General features: G+C 33.8%; 2 protein-coding genes across 2 annotated transcripts; both read left to right on the forward strand.

The window, feature by feature from the left end:
• Positions 1–13,244, forward strand: LOC112023963 (MACPF domain-containing protein At1g14780). Its single transcript, XM_024056595.2, has 7 exons — positions 1–643; positions 4,193–4,431; positions 8,472–8,670; positions 8,755–8,832; positions 8,926–9,109; positions 10,286–10,452; positions 12,194–13,244. The coding sequence occupies exons 1-7, from the start codon at positions 374–376 to the stop codon at positions 12,899–12,901; spliced, it is 1,845 nt and encodes a 614-aa protein (XP_023912363.1). The 5' UTR covers positions 1–373; the 3' UTR covers positions 12,902–13,244.
• A 6,098-nt stretch (positions 13,245–19,342) lies between these two features.
• Positions 19,343–20,185, forward strand: LOC112023981 (rho GDP-dissociation inhibitor 1). The gene is made up of 3 exons (XM_065760568.1): positions 19,343–19,572; positions 19,681–19,804; positions 19,905–20,185. Exons 1-3 carry the CDS (start codon positions 19,377–19,379, stop codon positions 20,020–20,022), a joined length of 438 nt encoding a protein of 145 aa, XP_065616640.1. The 5' UTR covers positions 19,343–19,376; the 3' UTR covers positions 20,023–20,185.
• The last annotated feature ends 773 nt before the right edge of the window (positions 20,186–20,958 follow it).

A 20,958-nucleotide genomic window follows, 5' to 3' on the forward strand; every position in this document is an offset into this window, starting at 1 on the left:
TTGAGAGAGATTTTTGTATCTGTTGTACTTCTTCTTCTTCCAGGAAACTTCCTTTGTAAAACGAAAACTTATTTAAACCTCTCTCTCTCTCTCTCTTAATTAAACTCTACTGCCTGCTCACGTTTCTTCCAATTATATATATATATATATATATATACACACAAATAACGCCATGTAGTAGTGTCCAGTTTTTTTATTCGATTTGATTTATTATTATTATTATTATTTATTTATTGTTTAGGTCAAAGAAAGCATGCATGAAGAATTGAAGATGGACCATGTTGAAAGTTTCTTTCTGTTCAACATTATTGTTGTTGTTTATAAACGCAAACGTTGTTTTTCAGAGCTTTTGACTTGATCCGAGATAGCAGAGATGAAGGCGGAGGAGAAGAAGGAAGAGGTAGGAGTAGAAGTGGGGATTGAGATGAAGGCGATGGAGGCTTTGGGTAAAGGGTTCGATTTAACGAATGATTTTAGGCTGAAGTTTGCCAAAGGGACTCAAAGGTTGGTAGTGGTGGATGAGTTTAACAACAGAGACATTCTCATTCCTGCTGGTCCCACCATTCCTGCTGTTCCTCTCGATATTCGTTGTGATAAAGGGGATCGACTTCGCTTCAAGTCCGATGTTCTTCAATTCAATCAGGTTTCCCTTTTCTTAATTTACTTACTTTACCATCAAACTTTTTTCTTTTTCTTTTTTCCTAATCAACAAATATCTAAGTTAAAAAAAGAAGAAGCAATGCTCCAGTTATGAAATTAGAGGATGGGATTCTATGTACATTTAATTAATTTTGATTCTGGGTGGGTCTGATGATTTTTTTTTTTTCTTTTATATATATAATTTTTGGGAGGGTAATTGTATATTTTCTGTAGGAGCCTTTTATGATTTATTTTATTTTATTTTATTTTTATATACACCCTTATGTTTATACACTTTGCCTGTTGATGATTTGAACAACGGGAGTTCAAAATCAAAAACAATCTTTCTAAATTAGATCCAAACAGACAACAACTCAGGTAGACAGACTGGCAATGACCTTTATGGTCCGTTTGGATTGAAGGGGAGGGAGAGAGGGAGGGAGGGGGAGTAAAGTAGAGGAGATTTAGCACAAAATTAGCTTATTTTTAGCCAACGCTATTCCACTCTCTCTCTCCTTCAACCCTCCATCCAAACAATCGCATTTTCTGGTGTTTCCGTCAGAGACGTCTGGGTACTCCAAATTTTATATATTAGAAAAATAAATTCAACTCAGGTAAACTATACACCACATGGATAAAAAACACTGATGAACTCGTATCTGCCTCTGAGGATGAGCACGAGCTTTCATTGGAATCTGGTCAATGTAACAGTTGTTTGCTGTCATGAACATTGGCCGGAGAGATTGGTTATTAGTTGCAGGCTTCAATTTGTCATGTGGGCTGGATGATTGGCAACCAGCAGAGTTTGTGGTTCAAATCATGTATTGAAGTCTTTACCTTGTGGGAATGACAGTTGGACCTGATTGAGTTGATTGGGAGCTGTGGTTGAAGGAACCAAGTAATGTTGCTAAATCAAAGCTTCTTAATGTAATGATGTCAAATAGAATGTGATACGGAAAAGAGATTGAGCAGTAGATTTTGGTAGATGATGTTGAGTAGGCAGTCTAAAATGGTGTCAGGTAACAAGTAGTATCCAATCCTAAGAATTCTTGATTTGTCAAGCTATTATGGACTTTATCTCTGGACTTCCTCTTTCAAATTGAACCTAAAGATATGAAATTCAGGTTTCATACAAATGGAAGCTTTTAATAGGACTTGATGAGCTAGAGTCAACAGGGTGAGTACAATTGTAAAGGATTAAAAAGGCATTTGTAAGGGAGGGTGGCTCTTATTTGACTTGTTAATAATGACCAAATAGGATATGATGAACTAGGTTGTAGATATTTCTAGGGATTTTCTGGTTTGATGCAATATACTGCAAACTGAAGAAGTTGTGGTAAAGGTTTTTGCTTAAAAATGTTTTCATGCGCTCGTAATAAAAAAGATACATGAAGCCATCTTTGGTGCACAGATATCGACCTCAGGTGGAACTTATTGTAGAAGATTAAATATTCTGAACAAATTACAGACTGTGATTAATCATAGGACCTTCTAATGAGCTTTCAGCTGCAGAATAGAAATTTGGATGAAATCTAAATCCCCAATAACTTTTTCAACAAATATGGGTATTAGTTATGTATTATTAGTAGTCGTTTTATGGAGAATTGCCTGGGATTGTAAGATTTGGTAAAATGAGGAAAGCTTCATTCTTCACAATCATGGTTTGGGTTTGACTTTGATAGGAAAAGAGATTTTTATCTGAAGCATGTAGGGAGGTAATGACTAATGTGGTTGCATTTCTAATATCTTTACAAGTCTCATGCTTCCAAACGGGTTATTTGGAGATATTGTAGGCTTGTAGTAAGATGTAACATTGGTAAGGTGATGGTGGGAAGGAAATTCATTGGGTAAGTTGACAGCAAAAACCTTATAGGGAGAGAATATATGATTTTTATTGCTTTATTCTGGTGCTTCCAGTTAAAAACGAATGGAGGCTTCTTTCATTGATGGAATCTATAAAAATTTGAAATGCTTGTTTCCTGGTGAAGAATGCTAATGGAAGAGCTAAACCAGTGGTCTGGCAATAATTTCTTTGTAATGTCCATTGTTATTGGTATATCATAACTCCTAGCTTTTGATTAATATCTAATGACTAATGAAAGTGAGAAAGATAATAACCTTACAAATTTGCAGAAGTTGGATATAATAAGGATGATATCTAATGATTGTGAAGCTTAAAGACATACCTACACTAGAGCCCAGAAAAACCTGCAATTTTCCTTTTGGTTTCTAACCACTTCTAGCCATCAAGATTCAATCTTTTTAAGCCCAATAAGCCCTTGCAACCTCTAAAACCTAATCCCTCATACCTTTTCAATCCTTTGGCCACTAAAATCTATCAAGAGAAGAAAGTAACCTAAAAGCCCTGTTGGTGCTGTCCTAGGTCATAAGGTCTCAATAAAACAACTTGATCCAAACTAAGTGGGCTATGTTTCTTGTAAAATTGAAAGAAAGGAGATTTTCCATGTGTACAGTACATGTCGATAGATGCTGGAAATTGTAGAGATGCCCGACTGTTAAAACTTATTAAACCTAATCTAATGCCAATAAACATAAAATTAAGACTTCTTGCTAACTGAAAAATCCAACAGACTGCATTTATTAGATTGGACAAAAAAATTTTGTACCCTATTTTAAAGATGATTTGAAGTCAATCAATGAGCCTCTTGTATTCTGTGTCACTAAAAGCTGAAAGATATTGTATAAAGAACAATAAAAGAGTTAACTGCTTCTAGTCTTGAATTAGTGTTGAGATGATTTCTCTGATTTTTTCTTTTTTCTTTTAATAAGCGAAGGGTTTAAAATTGATTTTTTTATTATCCAACAATAGTCAGGCTGTGACGTCTATTGTATTGCATCATTTATTGTATGACACAGTCAATTTGAAATGTCTGTGATATTTGTGTACATGATATATATCATTTTCCATGTGTTATCTTACCTTGAATCCAATGCAAATTAATATTATTTTATCATGACATCAGGCACAAATCTTGATATACGAATAACTTGATAATTTAAATATAAATTTGTATGGTAAGATGAAGGGTCCAGAAAACATTTCCTTGGTCTAAGATTTTCTTAAGAGAATGTTATAACTGGAGACTACAATGTAAAGAGACTACAAAGTAAAGAGTGAAAATGATAGTGCTAGATATATTTGGCTAATTTTGTACAAACTGAAATGATAATGCTAGAAATATATGGCTGCTGTTTTTCAAATCAACCTGTCTTGCTGTTTGCTCATTTATTTATTTGACTTTGAAGCTGTGCCATTTTAAATTTGATATGACTGATCATATACATTTGGTTGCAAAATGTTATCACAGTAGTTACTGGCTGCTTATGGCATTTAATGTGAATATAATCTCTGGATCTAATGTGTCTTAGATTTTGATTAATTTTATAATTTGCTAGTAACTTTAAAAATATGACTAGATTTTGGGTGCCAGTAATGAGTTTTAATTTATATGATTTCGTGAAAATAATCTGATTCTCAAGCCTTATTTATGGCTAAGTTTCTACATGTTTCATTACATTCTTTTTTCTGCAGATGTCTGAGTTGCTTAATCAGAAATCTTCAATACAAGGGAAAATTCCATCAGGCTATCTTAATGCTATTTTTGAGTTAAGTGGCGATTGGTATCATGATGCTGCAGATACCAAATATCTTGCCTTTGATGGCTACTTCATCTCATTGTATTATCTGCATCTAACAGCATCTCCATTACTACTGCAAGATGACGTAAAGAAGTCTGTTCCATCTCGTTGGGATCCGGCTTTATTGTCTAGGTGGTTTTTCCAATCTTCATTTCTATATATTTATCATTTGACACTAAAAACCTCTCATTTTGTATTAGAAATTGTTCATACGATATGATGAAAAGCATTCACACATGCATATGCACAAACTCTCTCTCTCTCTCTCTCTCTCTCTCACACACACACGCGCACACACACACACACAGGTTTCTTTCATAAATGCTGAAGGTCAGGGTTGTAACTAGATTATCCCTTTAAGGATCCCACTTCAGTAGGACTGGCTTTGGGCAATTCCATTCTGATACCTGGGAACTCAGTAATATCATCTGACATAGGAAAAATTTAAGAAAATCTTGTCTACTTTTATTTGTGGTGGGCCTAGGGTTAGGGGAATTTGTTGATTTAAGGTTTAGGAATCTTTTTTATTATAAGTAATTTAAGGTGTTAGATTTAGAAGAAACGCTGAGGCTTTGTAGAATTAATTAGTGTTTGAAGGGTTTGTGGCTATTTTGCAGGAGAATATGTGGTGTTAGGGTTTGATAAGAGGAAGGAAAAAGTTTAAATTTGGGTTGCAAAGGAGGAGGAAAACAGTGGATTTCTTTTAAATTTAATTTTTTTTGGGGACTGAACATTACCTTGAAAAGTACCTGTGAAAGAAGAAAAAGATCAAATACTAAGGATACAAGTCTTTCATAAACCAAAAGACCCAATTTTCTATTCATTAACTCTCTTAATTGTTTTAATATTGTTAGAATAATGGTTAATTGATGAAATTCATTATTTGCTAAAGACTTAAGTTTTTGGGACATATGGGAGTTTATTATGGTATCATGGTCCATTGTCTTGAGTACCTTATCTCCACTCTACCTCCCATTTAAAAATTTAAAAATTCTACGTGTTGGGCCCCCACTTATTGAGGGATAGTTTGGCCCACACATGACGTGGAGTATTAGCATAATAGTTATTAAATTTATTATTTCCTAACTTAATTTTTGGACAAGCGGCAATTTATCAAGTATATTGAGACTCTTTCTTGTACTAGTAACATAAGATTCCTAATTTGATTACTAAAGTTAAAACCTAATAAGGTGAACATTTTAGATGCACTTCAATTTCCAAAATACCTTAATTCACTGAAATTGCATGTATTAGTGACATAGAATCCCTAATTTTATTACTAAAATAAAAACCTAATAAGGTAAATATTTCATACGCAAGTCAATGACCAAAATACCCTTAATTTGCTAGAATTGCAGAAATTATAGTTATGCCCATAATTATTAAAATAACAGTAACTTCTAAGTAAAAACACGAATTAAATTTTTTTTTTTTACCTCGAACATGTATAACTAGATCTTTAAAATAATATGATGCTTGCTTCAATTGAATTTCATAATCTTCATTGGTATTATTCTCCCTCAGTTGGGAAAAAACTTGGCCTTGAGTTTTAAGTTGTTTTAAGTATAGGAATTCTTGAGCTTGAGACTTACACCACCTCTTTGATCATTGTTAGAAGCATTATGCACAAAGAATCTTTTGTTTCTGTCATATCATTAAATTTATATGTTATCACAAATCAATGATTACAAGAGTCTTGAAAATAAGTCCATCCTTCATTTTGACTTGTATATTCAACCGTGTACTCATCTTGTCTCCAAGTTGAAGTAGGTTGAATTCTTGGATCTTCATTCAAGATAAAATTTGATACATGTAAAACTAATAATTATGGGATGTAGAAGAGTCTAGGAAGAAGAATATATTGATCCTTTTTTTCTGGTAGCTGAATACATTTTAGAAACATTTTCTTGATGCAGTTTGTTGCTCCTAAAGAATGAAAATCCTGATCAGATTGGTTTTGACTGCCTAAGAAAACCTACTGCATACTTGAAATCCTTTACTTATTTTTAATCGTGATTCTTTTTTAGCCCTCCTTTTGGTTTTTTGGGGAATCTTTTATGTCTGTAAGTTAAAGTTATGAAAGGTTATCATTTTGTTGAAATAACTAGTGCTTACATGTGGCTAATTCTATTTTTATTTTTGGTAAATTTGTTTAATGATTATGTTTTGTTCCCAACATACGGAAAACCCATGATGTTAGTTATAAATACTCTTTAATACTAAATATGCCACTTGAGAAAAAAAAAAAAAAAAGTAAGAATCTTTAAACCTGTTTTTTAGCAGTAAAGGTTAAGGGGACTACACTCCCAGTGGATTGAACCCGTACTCTCCCTGTTGGGGAGAAACGAATGTACCATCAGAACTACATGGTTTGGTGTCAATTCAACAACTCTTAGAAATGGCATTGCAAAATCTATTGTTGGACTGGATTTCTATAGGAAAAAACTGCTTGGCAATCATAGCATAGTGGTGTCAGTGAAACCTCCTCAAGCTAACTTTAACTACTTCTGGCGTTCTCGAGATCTCAGATTTCCTATTTCCCTAGAAATTTTATTTTTAAAATATCAGACTCCTGATCTGCATATTTGACCCTAGAGAGCTCTTCCTAAACCCAAGCTGACTTTTGTGAAATTTATGGTTCTATAGGAAAACCAAACTAAAATGAAATTAAGAACATATATATTGATAAATTTCCATTAATCGCAAAAGTAAAAGCTGATAGGAAATGGTGAATTTAATTACTTAATTATTATTCGAATACTCCCCCAAATGTGTGGTTTAGACTCTCCTTCAATAACTAGAGCTCAATATGTGGAGTATTTAATTTTTTAATGGGAGGTAGAGTGAAGATAGAGTTCAAACTCAAGACCACCTGCTTTGATACTATGGTAAATTATCACTTGTCCCATAAAACATAAGCTAATAGGAAAAGGTGAATATAATGACTTAACCATTATTCAAAAAGTTATAATTTCATTGGCCTTAGGATGCCCTTCATCTCCAAATATGGGAGTTCACAAATGGCATGTATTTAATGAAACAATATATATGTAAAAATCTTCCTAAAATTCCCTAAGGTGGACTAAGAAAGGTCATTTAAATTTTTTTTTTCAAGTGGGTTCAAATTCAAGAGTAATATGAGAAGTTAAATGGATAAATGCTTTAATTTTAAGAAACTTCCATATGTTTTGGGATAGCCTGAAAAAGAAACAACCCCCATCTATTTTATTAGGACAGTGGGAGTATTTTTATATCTCATCAAGATTCCTTTGAATAAATTCTAGTACTTTTTAAGATTTCCATGCTCCTGCTTCGCTATAAATATTTCCTCATACTATTCAAGAAGTCAGATGTTTTCCTTCATAAAATTTTTCATGTTGTGTATCCTCAAATCTTCTTTGTTATATGTGAAATCATGACAGTAGCACAAGCACAAATGAGGGGTTCTATGCATTAACCAAAGTCATGGCGGTGAAGATATTATTGTTCCAGTTCCACTGTTCAAACTCTTTATGTTTCTCAAATGAGGGGACTTACATGATATACTTTTACATATTCTTAGCACAAGCACAATTTGTTTGGAGCTAAATGGTCGTACTTAGGGCACAAAACTCCCACTTTTACGGGTTTGGTAGAGGTGATTAGTAGGCAGCCTTACAACTAATTTTATTTTGAAAAGGCTGATTCCCTTACTCGAACTTGCAACCTGTTGCTTTTGGTGCATTTGTCATCACACTGAAGCTTGACCTCTGTTTTGAGCTAATTGGTAAAAAAAGGAAAATTAAAGGTAATAAAAAACCAAGGATCCCTCTCCCTTGTTTTAGGAAGAAGCCGTTTTTTTGTTGTCCTTTAATTTGGGAAAATGTGTTAAGTTGAGCTGAAGGGGAAAAACTGGAAAATAGAATATGATAAAGATGTTTTAGCCCAGCTTTCAGTGTTAGTTGGACTTTACCTGTTTGGATATTCTTTTCTTTCTATTACTTTTACCTGTTTTTGTATCTGTGTTGGGGAGAGGGGAGGGGTGGGGGAGAGAATGGAATCTGAGTATTCCAAATGTGAGGCTGACTAGTCTGTGAGATATTTTTGTTGGTCCTCAAATCATGTGGGACATTGGGTCATGCTTGACCTTGGGTTGCTGTCTTATATGGATACTGATCAATTTTATTAGGCAGATTCATCCAGACATATGGGACACACATAATAGTAGGAATGGCTGTTGGAGGTCAAGATTTAGTTTGTGTTAAGCAGAAGCCTTCATCACCAATTCCTCCTGCTGATCTACGAAGACATTTGGAAGATCTTGGAGATTTTCTATTTTCAGATGGAAGCCCTTCACTAATGCAGATGAAAACAAGAGATGGCAAACAGAAAGTATTGTGCTTTATCTTGTTATTTCATGTTGTAAATTTATAGAATATACTGTATATGATTAATGAATGTGAATTAATGCTCTAGGTTCCGGAGCTTTTTAATCGTGTATTACAATCAAACACAATGCAGTTGACCAGTATTTCAGAAACATCAAGCAAGGATGTAAGCCAAGAACTCAAGAAAATCTAGTATATAATATGGATAAAAATTATGGGCAATGGATATATTATATTTTTTATTTTAAACTTGGAACAGGGCCTCAGTATTGTTTGTTCGAAAAGGGGAGGGGATGTGTTCTTGCACGGTCACTCCAATTGGCTCCAGACTGTACCTGCTAAACCTGAAGCAATCCTGTTCAAGTTTGTTCCTATTACTTCTCTTCTGACTGGGATTTCAGGCAGTGGTTATCTTAGTCATGCAATCAACTTGTATCTTCGCTGTAAGTGCTCTAGTTCAAGCCAATGGAATAGAAATAAATATTAAGTTCCATGGATTTTCACCATCCATTGCCACTTTAAATTGTTACATAACTCACTTGTGATTGTTTCTAGTTGAAATTTCTGTTTCAATAGTTAAAAATGTATATTGGTTGGGTGATGCAGGATCTTTTAGAATTCAGCACTATACTAGGTTTTTTTAATGAGTTTTGGGTAAGGATTGATGTTTAATAGTTTTAGGTTAGAAAGAATGAATATTGATGGCTGTTTTGGGGCTGAAACAGAGAAAAAAAAGTAAATAAGAAAGATAAAACACTGGGCAATCACACCTAGGTCTTCCTAAGCAATCACACTTAGGAAGGAGAAGGCAATCACACCGTCAAGGCTTAAATAAGCTGCTGGAATTTTATTAATCAATCACTAATGAATTAACATTGACTACAATGGAGCATAGAGGCTATTGTTAATCCCTTAAAAGGACAATTAATAAATAAGACTTAATAACTCCCAAACCAAATAGGAGGACTCGAAACATAAAGTAAGACTCATGGACCTTTGGTACAGCCAAGGACAGCATGTTCCAGATTTCTGGAAATTACCAAATTACCCTTATTCTAAAATTAGAGTAAGCAAGGTCCCAAGAGAGTGTCCCATCATCCGAAACATCTTGAAACATCCCAAATTAAGGCTTGAGCACTAGAACCAGCTTTTCCTCGTCTCTTATAGGCCTTCAAAGTGGGCTGCCACTTATGTTCCTCATCACTGGTACTGCCAGAGAATGTATACAGAATTTGAGAACTTTTATAACATCTTGATGGGAAGATAGAAACTCAACGGTACTGGCAAAAGGGAAAGAAGGAAAAAAATGCTATTAGCTTATATTGTTATTTCAAAGAATATTGACAAGAGATTGTTACAATGATAAGAGACAAGATTGGCTTGTCTTCCCCAGAGGACTGACTTTTGGTTGATGTCTAAAATCCACCTGGATATTATGAATTGGTAGAATTCATTCCAGTATGGCCTTGTAAAGTGTCATAGTACCTTTTCTTTGTTGAGTTCCTAATTACATTTTTCCATCTCCTCACTATCTTTATATTGAAATATTATGTAATAGTAGAGCTTTGACTTGTCGTAAATCATTAAGTGGAGCTTTGATTCACTCATTCTCTTTTCAGACAAGCCCTCTCCAGAGGATTTACAGCACTTCTTGGAGTTTCAAGTTCCCAGGCAATGGGCACCTATGTTTTGTGAGCTGCCTCTTGGGCATCAACGGAGAAAGGCTTCTTGCCCTCTCCTGCAGTTTAGTTTCCTGGGTCCTAAGATTTATGTCAGCTCTACCCAGGTACTGTCTCTCACCCTATACATATATGTCTGTCCATCAGCACATGTGCACTTGTTCTGTCACTCTTTTTCCGACATTTATATGGGTTAGACAGTTATTAGGTTTTGAATGTTTCTTAAAATTAATCCACATAATGTTCAATACTATTTGGAAAAAAGGAGATACATAGAGCTTAAAAGCAAAACTTTTTCTTTTTCTAGATGAAATTTTTGTTCATTCTTATTTTACAAATTATAGGTTTTTATTAGAGTAAGAGAGATGCATACACACACAGATACGCACATGCACACGGTTTTGATGTTGCTAATGAGTCCATAGATTTCTTGTGCTGCATAATATCTAGAGATGACCTGGGGTTATATGGATGCAAAAACTCTTTAAATATCATGTATTTCAATTTTGGGCTGTTGCTGATGAGATTAGTTATAGACTTCTTTCATTTCCTAATTTGCCTGTAACAAGTCCTAGCCTGGCTATAGCTTTTTGATGAGTGACTTTCTTGTCATTAATCCCTTCCTTTCATTTATTTTTTTTAAGTAAAATAACTTCATCAGAAAAAAGGAGACAAGAAAGATGGAAATTACCATAAAAAATCCTAAAATATATATTCTCTCTCTCTCTCTCTCCAAATTGTCCATATTACAAACAAAGGAAGAACATTCCAAATTTTTTATGTTCTCATGACAACCAAAGTTTCTGAGCCAACTTTCTAGCAACTGAATCAGAATCTATGGCATCACTCAAGAGATGCCAAATATGGAAAACTCAAAAAACCAAATTTTTCTTTCCCTTTAACAATGTGGTAAAAGATGATCAGCCTTTTATGTTCTTTTGTTTAAATAAAATTGATGAGAGTACAAACCACATGCTTCTTGGATTGTAGTTAGTAAATTAAATTCTAGGGTTTGCATGGACTTGGTTATGCACATCAGATGCAGTTTATGTCCAACTATGGGATTCGTTTATATTTAAGAGATATTTAGCGTGTTCTTGAAAGCCATAACCTTACTCATGTCTTGTTGTGTAGATATAGATAGGTGAAGCAGAGGGTCTAAGTAAATAAAGGCCTTATAAGTTAATTGAGCTTGACTCTCTTCCATGAATTGTTATAATGCTACCAACCCTTATGGTAATTCTTTTATAATTTAAATTTTGAACAACGTATTAGTGATTTGTCCCATGAGTTAGCTATGTGTTGTGCATGTTTCCTGAATACTACCTCAACATTTTAGTTTATTCATAGCTGAAAAAAAAAAAACTAAAACAAAAAATGTTGAAGGACAGGACCATAACCAAGCTATCCCTCCCTGGACCCAAATTTGGTGGGACCAGCACTTGGTACTGATCCTATACTTGTGAGAACAAATAGGGTTGCCCACTATGGGCCAGGCTTGGGAGAAAGCAACTAGCCTCAAGACCTAGTATAGAGAACAGAGGATCTCCTGTTAGTGTTACTGACAATAGGATGTCTGAAATCTTTAGGTCTCTAATGAGGTTCACTTTTATGCTACTTATTCTAGTGTGGCTCATTAACAGTGGGATTACTATTTGTAAGAGCTGAGCAATATAAAATTGCATTTGTTTTGGTACATTATAAGTGGCGGAGGGGAGATTCAAACTAGGATGTCTCCATGGGAAAATATTAGGAAATGTCATTTGACCTAAAAGTCATTGGCATAAAATAGTGGTTGTTAATTATGGTGTTTTTAAGTTTATAGGTATATTTTTAATACCATTTCAGGTTCAGACTGGAAAAAAACCGGTGGTTGGCCTGCGCTTGTACTTAGAAGGAAAGAAAAGCAACCAGTTGGCATTACATTTGCAGCATCTCTCAAGCCTTCCAAATACGATGACCCTTTCATCGGATACCACAACCACAAACAAGCCATTTCTGTGGCGAGGTTCTGATGATCATGAGCTTAGTGACCAATTCCTAGAACCAGTCAAATGGAAGAGATTCTCAAATGTGTGCACAGCAGTGGTTAAGCATGATCCAAACTGGCTGCAGGGAGATTTAAGTGGTGTTTATATTGTGACTGGTGCTCAGCTTCTTAGTAAAGGGCAGTGGCCCAAAACAGTACTTCACCTACGACTTCTTTATATGCACTTACCTAATTGCTCCATCCGCAAGACAGAGTGGGCTGCTGCACCTGAAGGTTCTCGCAAGTCAAATTTCCTCACGAATCTGAGCACAACATTTACATTCACTCAGCGGACCGTTACTAATACACAACAGCAGACTCCTAATGCACTTAACTCTGGTGTATATCCGAATGGGCCACCAATACCAGTTCATTCTACAAAGCTACTTAAATATGTGGAAACAGCTGAGGTGGTGCGAGGACCCCATGATGCTCCAGGGCATTGGTTGGTAACGGCTGCTAAGCTAGTGACCCAGGGTGGGAAGATTGGTTTGCATGTAAAGTTTGCTCTATTAGACTATTGGTGAATTATAGTTATCATTGTACAGATAGAGGGAAAGTTGAATTGTCATTGGTTTTATTGGTTGATTTGTCGATCTAAGAAATTTTGGAACTGAAGATAACAGGTAGAATTGCTATAACATGTCATTGTACAGAAAGTTACACCAGAGTGGCTGTTATGTTGGTTGATTTCGTCGATTTTGTATTCTATTAGTCAGTTCAGCTGTTGATTTTTATAGTTGTATCGGCATTGTAAATTTGTAATGTGGCATCTTCCAGATAGTCATGCGCGTGCATGGATATTTTACTTGCTATTTTTTTGGAGGCTTCTTAATTATTTTGAAATAAATGGATTGAATTTTATTATGAGATCAATAATTTACATAAATGTAAATGGTTATAATTAAGATTTTTTTAATCGCAGATGACATGACAAAATCTGATCATTTTCATTTGATAATGAATATATAAAATAAAATGTTAAGATAATTATGATAAAATCAAACATTGAAGTGGCAACAGCTCTCGAATGCCAAACAAGCTATACGCCTTGTTCAGGTCCTTGGGGGTTCTGTTTTTGTTTTTGCTTTTATTTTTTCAGGTCAATAGGCCATGTGAAGTGAAGGTGGGCATTGTGGGACTGTACGGCATGCTTTTAGTCCGTCAGAGTATGTCATGCAAGAAAGAAAAACTTGTATTCAACATCGTCTTTGATCCTTGATTAGGACACTAATACAAGCTCCTTTATATGTTTGACATCACAACCTAAAGCTTGTTGCCTTCCCTAAAAAGTGAATATTAAAATGCTAGGGGGTATTTTTAAGTAACCCCTTAGCTCTGGCTTGTTTTAGAAAAAAAAGTATCTTATGAAATTGATTTATAGAGGAATCCTCGATCCTCTCATACACACTTGTAGGATCCACTATTGTGAGAGATAGTTCATAAACCACTCTCATAAGATAAATTTTTTTTCTCCATCTCCGTAATTGTTACTTTTTTATATATAATTATTATAATAAAAAATTATTTTATAGAAAAAAACCTTTGTTATTGTTCCTTTTGTACTTACGAGCCGTTTGAGAGAGAACAATTTTAGCTTTGTAAAACTGCTTACTTCTCTAGGAATTGCCAACTAGATGCATGCCCTCCAAAAGTGAAAAGGAAAGCATAACCATGCACGCGGTGAGGCATGCAACCGGATGCCCCGGACATAATGATATGTGATGATGAAATTCAGAAAGCACCAATGGCTTCATGAAATAATTCAGCTACTTGCCAAGTGCTAACCATAATAATGTCTGGTCAAGGGTCACTAAGAAAATGAGCAAAAAGATAGAATATTTTGAGAAGCTGATGAAAGAAAAGAACATGTGGGGCTCTGGGAAACCAAACTTACGCAAATATTTGTTTAGATTCTCTCCCAAAGCTTTGGCTAATGACGAAGGTTTTGTGGTACCAAATGTGTTCAACCTGTTATGTCCCAAGGTCACATGGAAGATAATTATGCAGCAGTTGATGAAGTTTGAATTTGAATAATAAATTAGCAGTAGTAGATTAGGTTGTTTTTGTTTCAAATTTGTACTTGATAGGAGTTGGTTCCTAGTTATTAGTATAGTTGTCTCATTATGTGTATTATTTATGTATTGTGAAGGAATGAATGGAACTTAAGCAAAAAATTAACCAAAAATTATTAGTCATCTTGAATTGAAAAACTATATTTTACGTTCAATAATTTATCCCGGTTCATAACTGAATCAATGTACTGGGCTTTAATTGGGCAAAATTTGCCAAACAATATAATTCTGTAAAATTATTAGGCAGATGGCATGCGTACAAAGTTATTTAGTTAGTTGGACTCTTTTTGGAAGTCAATTTTAAGAAACTCGACTTTTGAGCAAAATCAAGTCTCCTTTAGGCAAATATATAAGTCTAACGTGGATTAAAAAAAAAGTAAAAAAGCCACGTGGAAGTCAAGTTTACAGAAATCGACTTCTATTAAAAGTCGAGTATATTGAACTCGACTTCAAGCTTCGGTTAACAATGAGCAAAAGTCACGTACACCAAAGAAAATCGAGTATAGCATACTCGACTTCCAGGCCAGTGATTACAACACCTGCCCCACCTGTCTCAGTTAAGCGAGCACGGTAAAAAAAAAATTTAAATGGAACTCGAGTCTATCAAAATCGATTTCCAATAAAGTTTACACCAACCTCTACCATCTCAGATATAAACTCTTCGATACATTGATACACTTTTCATCTAACTCACTCAACTCTTACTTCTCCCAGCTCTCTCCCACGCCCAAACTCTCCCTTTCACATACATTGATCATTCTACAAATTAAAAAGCTTTTCTTCTTCTTCAATTTGTAGGTAAATATTCTAACCATTTTAATTTTAATTTTTTTTTTGGTTAGACTTGGCTAATATATATACTCACTTTTTCATTTGGTAGATATATATATATACACATACCACTTTTATATTGTTGATGAGTAATGTGTTGTTTGTAATAGTAATTTATTATCATTATTATTATTGTTTTTTGCATTTGTTATTTGTGCTTTGTAATGGATTTTTATTCAATATGCAATGGGTTTTTCTTTGTAATGTGTTGTTATGTATAGTGCGAATGAATGGGTAACATGTTATTTATTTGCAATGTGTTGTAATGTGTAATGGTTTGTTAGTTGTAAGGTGTAATGAATATTAATTTTTTAAGGTTAGCGACCATGTACAAATTTGTTTGAGTTTAAAAATTTGTTTATAATTGTTTGGTGGACTATACAATGTTATTTTCATATTTTCCTTGAGGCAATATTTTGTAGTTCATATTGAATAAATGTGTTATATTCGTCACTAACTCTTAGTAAACTTATTTGACTTATAAGCTTGTAATAAGTTCGATTGATTTATATCTATAATATGGTGGGGAGCCTTGCAGTGATGTGACTTATGGAGTGACATATGAAGGGCCTAGTAAAACATTAGAGATTATTCAGTTAAAAAAATGGTGGGAGATCAATTTGAAGAAGTTGAAAAAGAAAATTATGAAAGAGCTGGATTTGGACCGTCGGTTGCATGACATAAAAATTATATATCGTGCTCTTCATGCAGTGTTCAGTGATCGTATTGTCTTCATGCTTTTTGAAATAAAATGAGACAAGCATGTTAAGATTATGTTTGACAGGATAAACTCTATGCCCCAGTTAAAAGTTGTCGAGTTGTATATAAGTGTAGAGCCTCGTATAGAAGTTGGCGGTGAAGATGTGCAACAAACAACTTTTGAGGGTGGTGGCGGGAAAGAATTCCAATCATTACACGCGGATAGTCATCCGACTCTTACCCTGTGCATCACAATTGGGGGTTATACACTACCATGTCAAGAGACACCAACTCCAATGGAGGTTTGCGGATCTAGTTATCAACAAGAATGTATTTAATCTCTAAAGGGGGAAGACGAAGACGAAGACGAAGACGATGTTGACCATGGTAGAGATGAGTATGAAGAGATGATTGGGAGAGATGACTTTCGCGAGAATACTATAAACTATGAAAATGTTGACAATGTCCGTCATGATGTCGTGGAGGATCATGATGATGATGCTATAGAGTTTCAAGATGATATAGGCGATGGTATAGGTGTGCAACATGTTACAACTATAGTCCCTACATATGAAGCTCATGGCCCGTCATTCCATGCAAACACTTGGGATAATATAGTTGATCCTTCAAATGTTGAGATACCATTTTCATCAAGTTGGATGCGGAGAATGAATTTTAGCAAAGGGTTGATTTTCCCTAATAAAGAGGCAGTGAGACAGGCGTTAATAGTTTACTCTATGGACAACAACAAGAATTATATAATTGAGTGGTCCAACTAGAAAAGATTGTGTGTGAAGTGCATGAACAAGTTATGTGCATGGAAAGTCCGAGCATTCTCACAACGGAAGCTTAACGGATTATGGGCTGTCATAGTATACATCGTTCCTCACACTCGTCCGTCAATTGGGGTGAACAAAGATGGCAAAATGATGGATTCAAATTTTCTTGCCAAAGAACTTCATAACTATGTACTTGCAGACCACACCAGCAAAATAAAGGATCTCCAAAATCTGATGAAGGAAAGGTTTAACTAGTAAACTCGACTTCCACGTGTGTTTTTTTTTTTTTTTTTTTTTTTTTTTTTTTTTTTCACGTCAAACTTATATATTTGCCCGAAGGGGAGTTGATTTTGCCCAGAAGTTGAGTTTCTTAAAATCGACTTCCAAAAAGAGTCAAACTTACTAAATAACTTTGAACGCATGTCATCCGCCTAATAATTTTCCAAAATTATACTATTTGGCAAATTTTGCCCTTTAATTGGGCTAATTGTATAGAAATCTGAGTCACTATAGCATCACACTAATCCAAAACCTAGTACAGCCCTAGCCTCTTATTATATGTATGCCATAGTGCTTATAATCCAAAAGCTAATTAGTGTTGCATATTTTGAGTTATATATTGCCGCCTATACACTTCAACTAAAATTGTGTTTTAAAAATGCAATTTTAGTTATAATTGTGAAAACACGATTTCAACGGTTGTCCCATACACACAATATGTAACTATTACCACTCTAGTCTAAAAGATCCCGTTTAAAAGTCATTATACTGAGTGTACAGAAAGGAGAGAAAACTCATGATCCATGGAATAGAAAAGTTGGAAAACCTTTTACAAAAAGTCAAAAAGGGAAAACCACGTGGAAAAAATGGCCAAGTTAGAGGCACCATGTGGAAAAATTGCCAACTTAGAGGCAATTCCGCCTAAGATAATAACTTTGGTAAACAATGGTGGGATAATATTTTCCAGAAAATATATTTTTTTTGACGAGTTCCAGAAAATATATTATCACTATATATATATATATAAATAATATGTGGATGGATATCTTGTTCATGGCATGTACAATTAATTTTCAAGAGATCTTGCAGATAAAATGGTAGACATGCAAGTGTCAAAATCTCATGCTTAAAAAGCAACCAGAGAGCAGAGATCGTTTGGTGCTCCGTCCTCAAGAGTCAAGACATATCATTCATTCAGAATTTTCGTTGAATGAGCAAATCCAATTAGGATCATATCAGTTTATAACCGCAATGGTCAACGATGCAGCACTAGCATTATTTAATGGTAAAATTGTATATCCTGGATTTAATATAACAAGATTTTCTCAATTTCACTTAAAAAGAGAGTTTTTCACTGTTAACATTTTAGTTTTTGAATATGTAATTACACTATATACGTTTTTAGGTTTGAAATATTATTTAATGTGAATAATGAAATTGATTCATTTTAAATGAAGAAGCATTAGGATCTTGTGTAAAAAGTGCCGCTTTAATCAAAAATATAAATGACGTGACACTGCACACCTTCAATAATATTTAAAATATGAAATGGATAATTTTCAAATAAAGTATATCTTTTTTTGCGTAATGCTTGATTCTTTTTTGCATAATGCTTGATAGTGTTCTGTAGTGTAAACATCAATTCAACTTGTTGAGTAATTCACCCTCAAAAAAACTTGTTGAGTAATAATTAAAGCAAACTAGAAATTAGTTATATAATTTCTCACGTAGATGCGATACCAAAATCATATTAAATTAATTAGCAAATATTTCTTCACTGACCGCCACAGCTGCCATATATTCCATAATACCAAACACACTCATGCTCTTTAACTACCATGATGATTTTGATGTTTAGTTTTGCCAACAACTAATTGAAGCCTCAGTGGCAGTGTTTGATTGGGATTGGATGGTTTAACGGATCGGTAATTTCTGGTTTAGAACAAGATTTCTGTTGACAGAACAACTATGAATTATTAAGTGACCAACGGTCTAACTAAAAACCATGGCCAGGAACCATCCTGTCCATCTCATTCATCATAAACCAGAGGGGTCATATTGCTAGACTAATGATTATCACACCGTTTATGTACACAGATCGAAAATACGATTTTACAATTTCACAGTTATTATGACTGAAATCAGATTTTCTTAGAATATGTGTAATGTGTGCATCAATAATTAACCAAATTACTACTACTACTGTGAGATAGAATTTATTATAAATAAAAAAAAAATTAATAAATAAGTTTTAATTAATTTAATTGGTAAAGTGTCTAATAATTCTAAAAAATGTCATTAGATTGCAGGTACATTAGTCTATTCAATACATAAGGAGAAAAAGACCATATATGGTCCCATATGATAACATCTTTTCTCTACATCTTCTTTTCGTGTTCTGAGTCGATTGGGTCATATTAAAACCGTTTGGACCACCAGCAAATTGACCGGCCTTTTGGCATTTTGCTTTGGAAAGCGTAAAAGCAGAAGTTAAAAGTTAGATCTATTGGATTCGGATTACAACCCTTAATAAATATTTGTTAGATTAAAATTTTGAACATATCTCTCTTTTTTTTTTTTCTATTATTGAATCAGAGAGTAAAGAACCAGAAGTGAAGATGCAAAGCCTCACAATACTATGCCCGGGGCGACCAGATCTCATTTTGCCAATTCCATTTGGTAACAATTCTAAAAGGATTCTCTTCACCCTCAAGGAAGGAAGTCAGTACCGCCTCAAATTTAGCTTCACCGTCTCCAACAATATTGTCTTGGGCCTCAAATACACTAACGTTGTGTGGAAGACCGGTATGAAAGGTATACAAATACAAGCAAAGTTTTTCATTAATTACCATTCACATCATTTGACACTAAAACTTTTGCATCCATTCTCTTACATGTGTTAGTCATGAAATTCATTTACAGTGGACAATTCAAAGAGAATGTTGGGAACTTTTAGTCCTCAGCAGGAGCCTTATACGTGTGAAATGGAAGAAGAAACCACCCTTCTGGCATGTTTGCAAGAGGCACTTATTCTGCAAGAACCAAGGTAACTAAAATAAACAAACTAATTTCAGAATTAAAAATTAAGAACAAATAAAAATAAAAAAATACTCTGCATTAATTTAGCTCTGTTGATTTTGTCTCAGTTTGTTGATGATGATGGAAAATGCTATTTGGACGTGTGTTACTACTTCGAAATTCAAAAGAATTGGCCAAAACCCTCTTAAGGTCTTATCTGATATTTTACTGGCATTGGCTTGGTAGTGCTTCAAGTGATCACTTTAGTTTAGAGTGATTTTCTTTGTCTGGAATGTTGTATCTTGTACAAATGGCAAATGGGGCATCCATGTCTTAATTCCATTGAACTATACCATTGTACATGTCATGCTTCCTCCTCCTGCTCATCATTATCGTCATGTTCTGCTTATCTTCTCCTCTCTATTATTTTTACCTTTTTTTTTTTTTTTTTTTGAGATTTTTCTGTAGTAGGAGTCTGATTTCAATCCCATTTGTCTCAAATATAGTAGATGTCTTTCTTAAATGGACCGTCAAGTAATTACACATGGTGCAACTCTTTCAATGTTACATCAATCTATAACTTTTTATTACATATTTTCATTGAATTACATAACTTTTTATTAAGCATTTGGATTTTTAATATTTGAAAATTTAATCATTAGATCACATATTTTTTGTTGCTCTTAATATATGTGTCAAATTTTGTGTTAATTTATGTTATTTACTGTATTATTTACAAACTTATGTTTTGTATATAATTTTGAAGTTAGAAAAACTAAAAATTTAGGCATTTTATGATAAGATAGTTATTAATTTTTGATAATTTTGATATGTTGCAAGTATGAAGGCTATAAGAAGTTAACATAATCCAACAATTGATTTTTCATGTAATTGTCAAAATATTTTCAATGAAAAGTTATGGAGCAATGTAATATATCATAGAGTTAATTATATTGGATGTAATTTGAACATAACTATAAGTATAGTTAAGTTCAAGTTACACATTGTGTTTTTTAAATATTTTATATTATTTTTAATTTTTTTATTGAATGTAAATTTTGATAAACCCACGTAAAGATTATATTTTATTCTTTATATTTTCAGTTTTACAAAATTTCAAGATAATAATTATATATTAATTACCATGTCATCTATTAAATGTTTAAATTTTATTGTTTTTAA

The sequence above is a fragment of the Quercus suber genome, unplaced genomic scaffold (genome assembly GCF_002906115.3).
Source record: "Quercus suber isolate HL8 unplaced genomic scaffold, Cork oak 2.0 scaffold_372, whole genome shotgun sequence".
NCBI classification, from domain to species: domain Eukaryota; kingdom Viridiplantae; phylum Streptophyta; class Magnoliopsida; order Fagales; family Fagaceae; genus Quercus; species Quercus suber.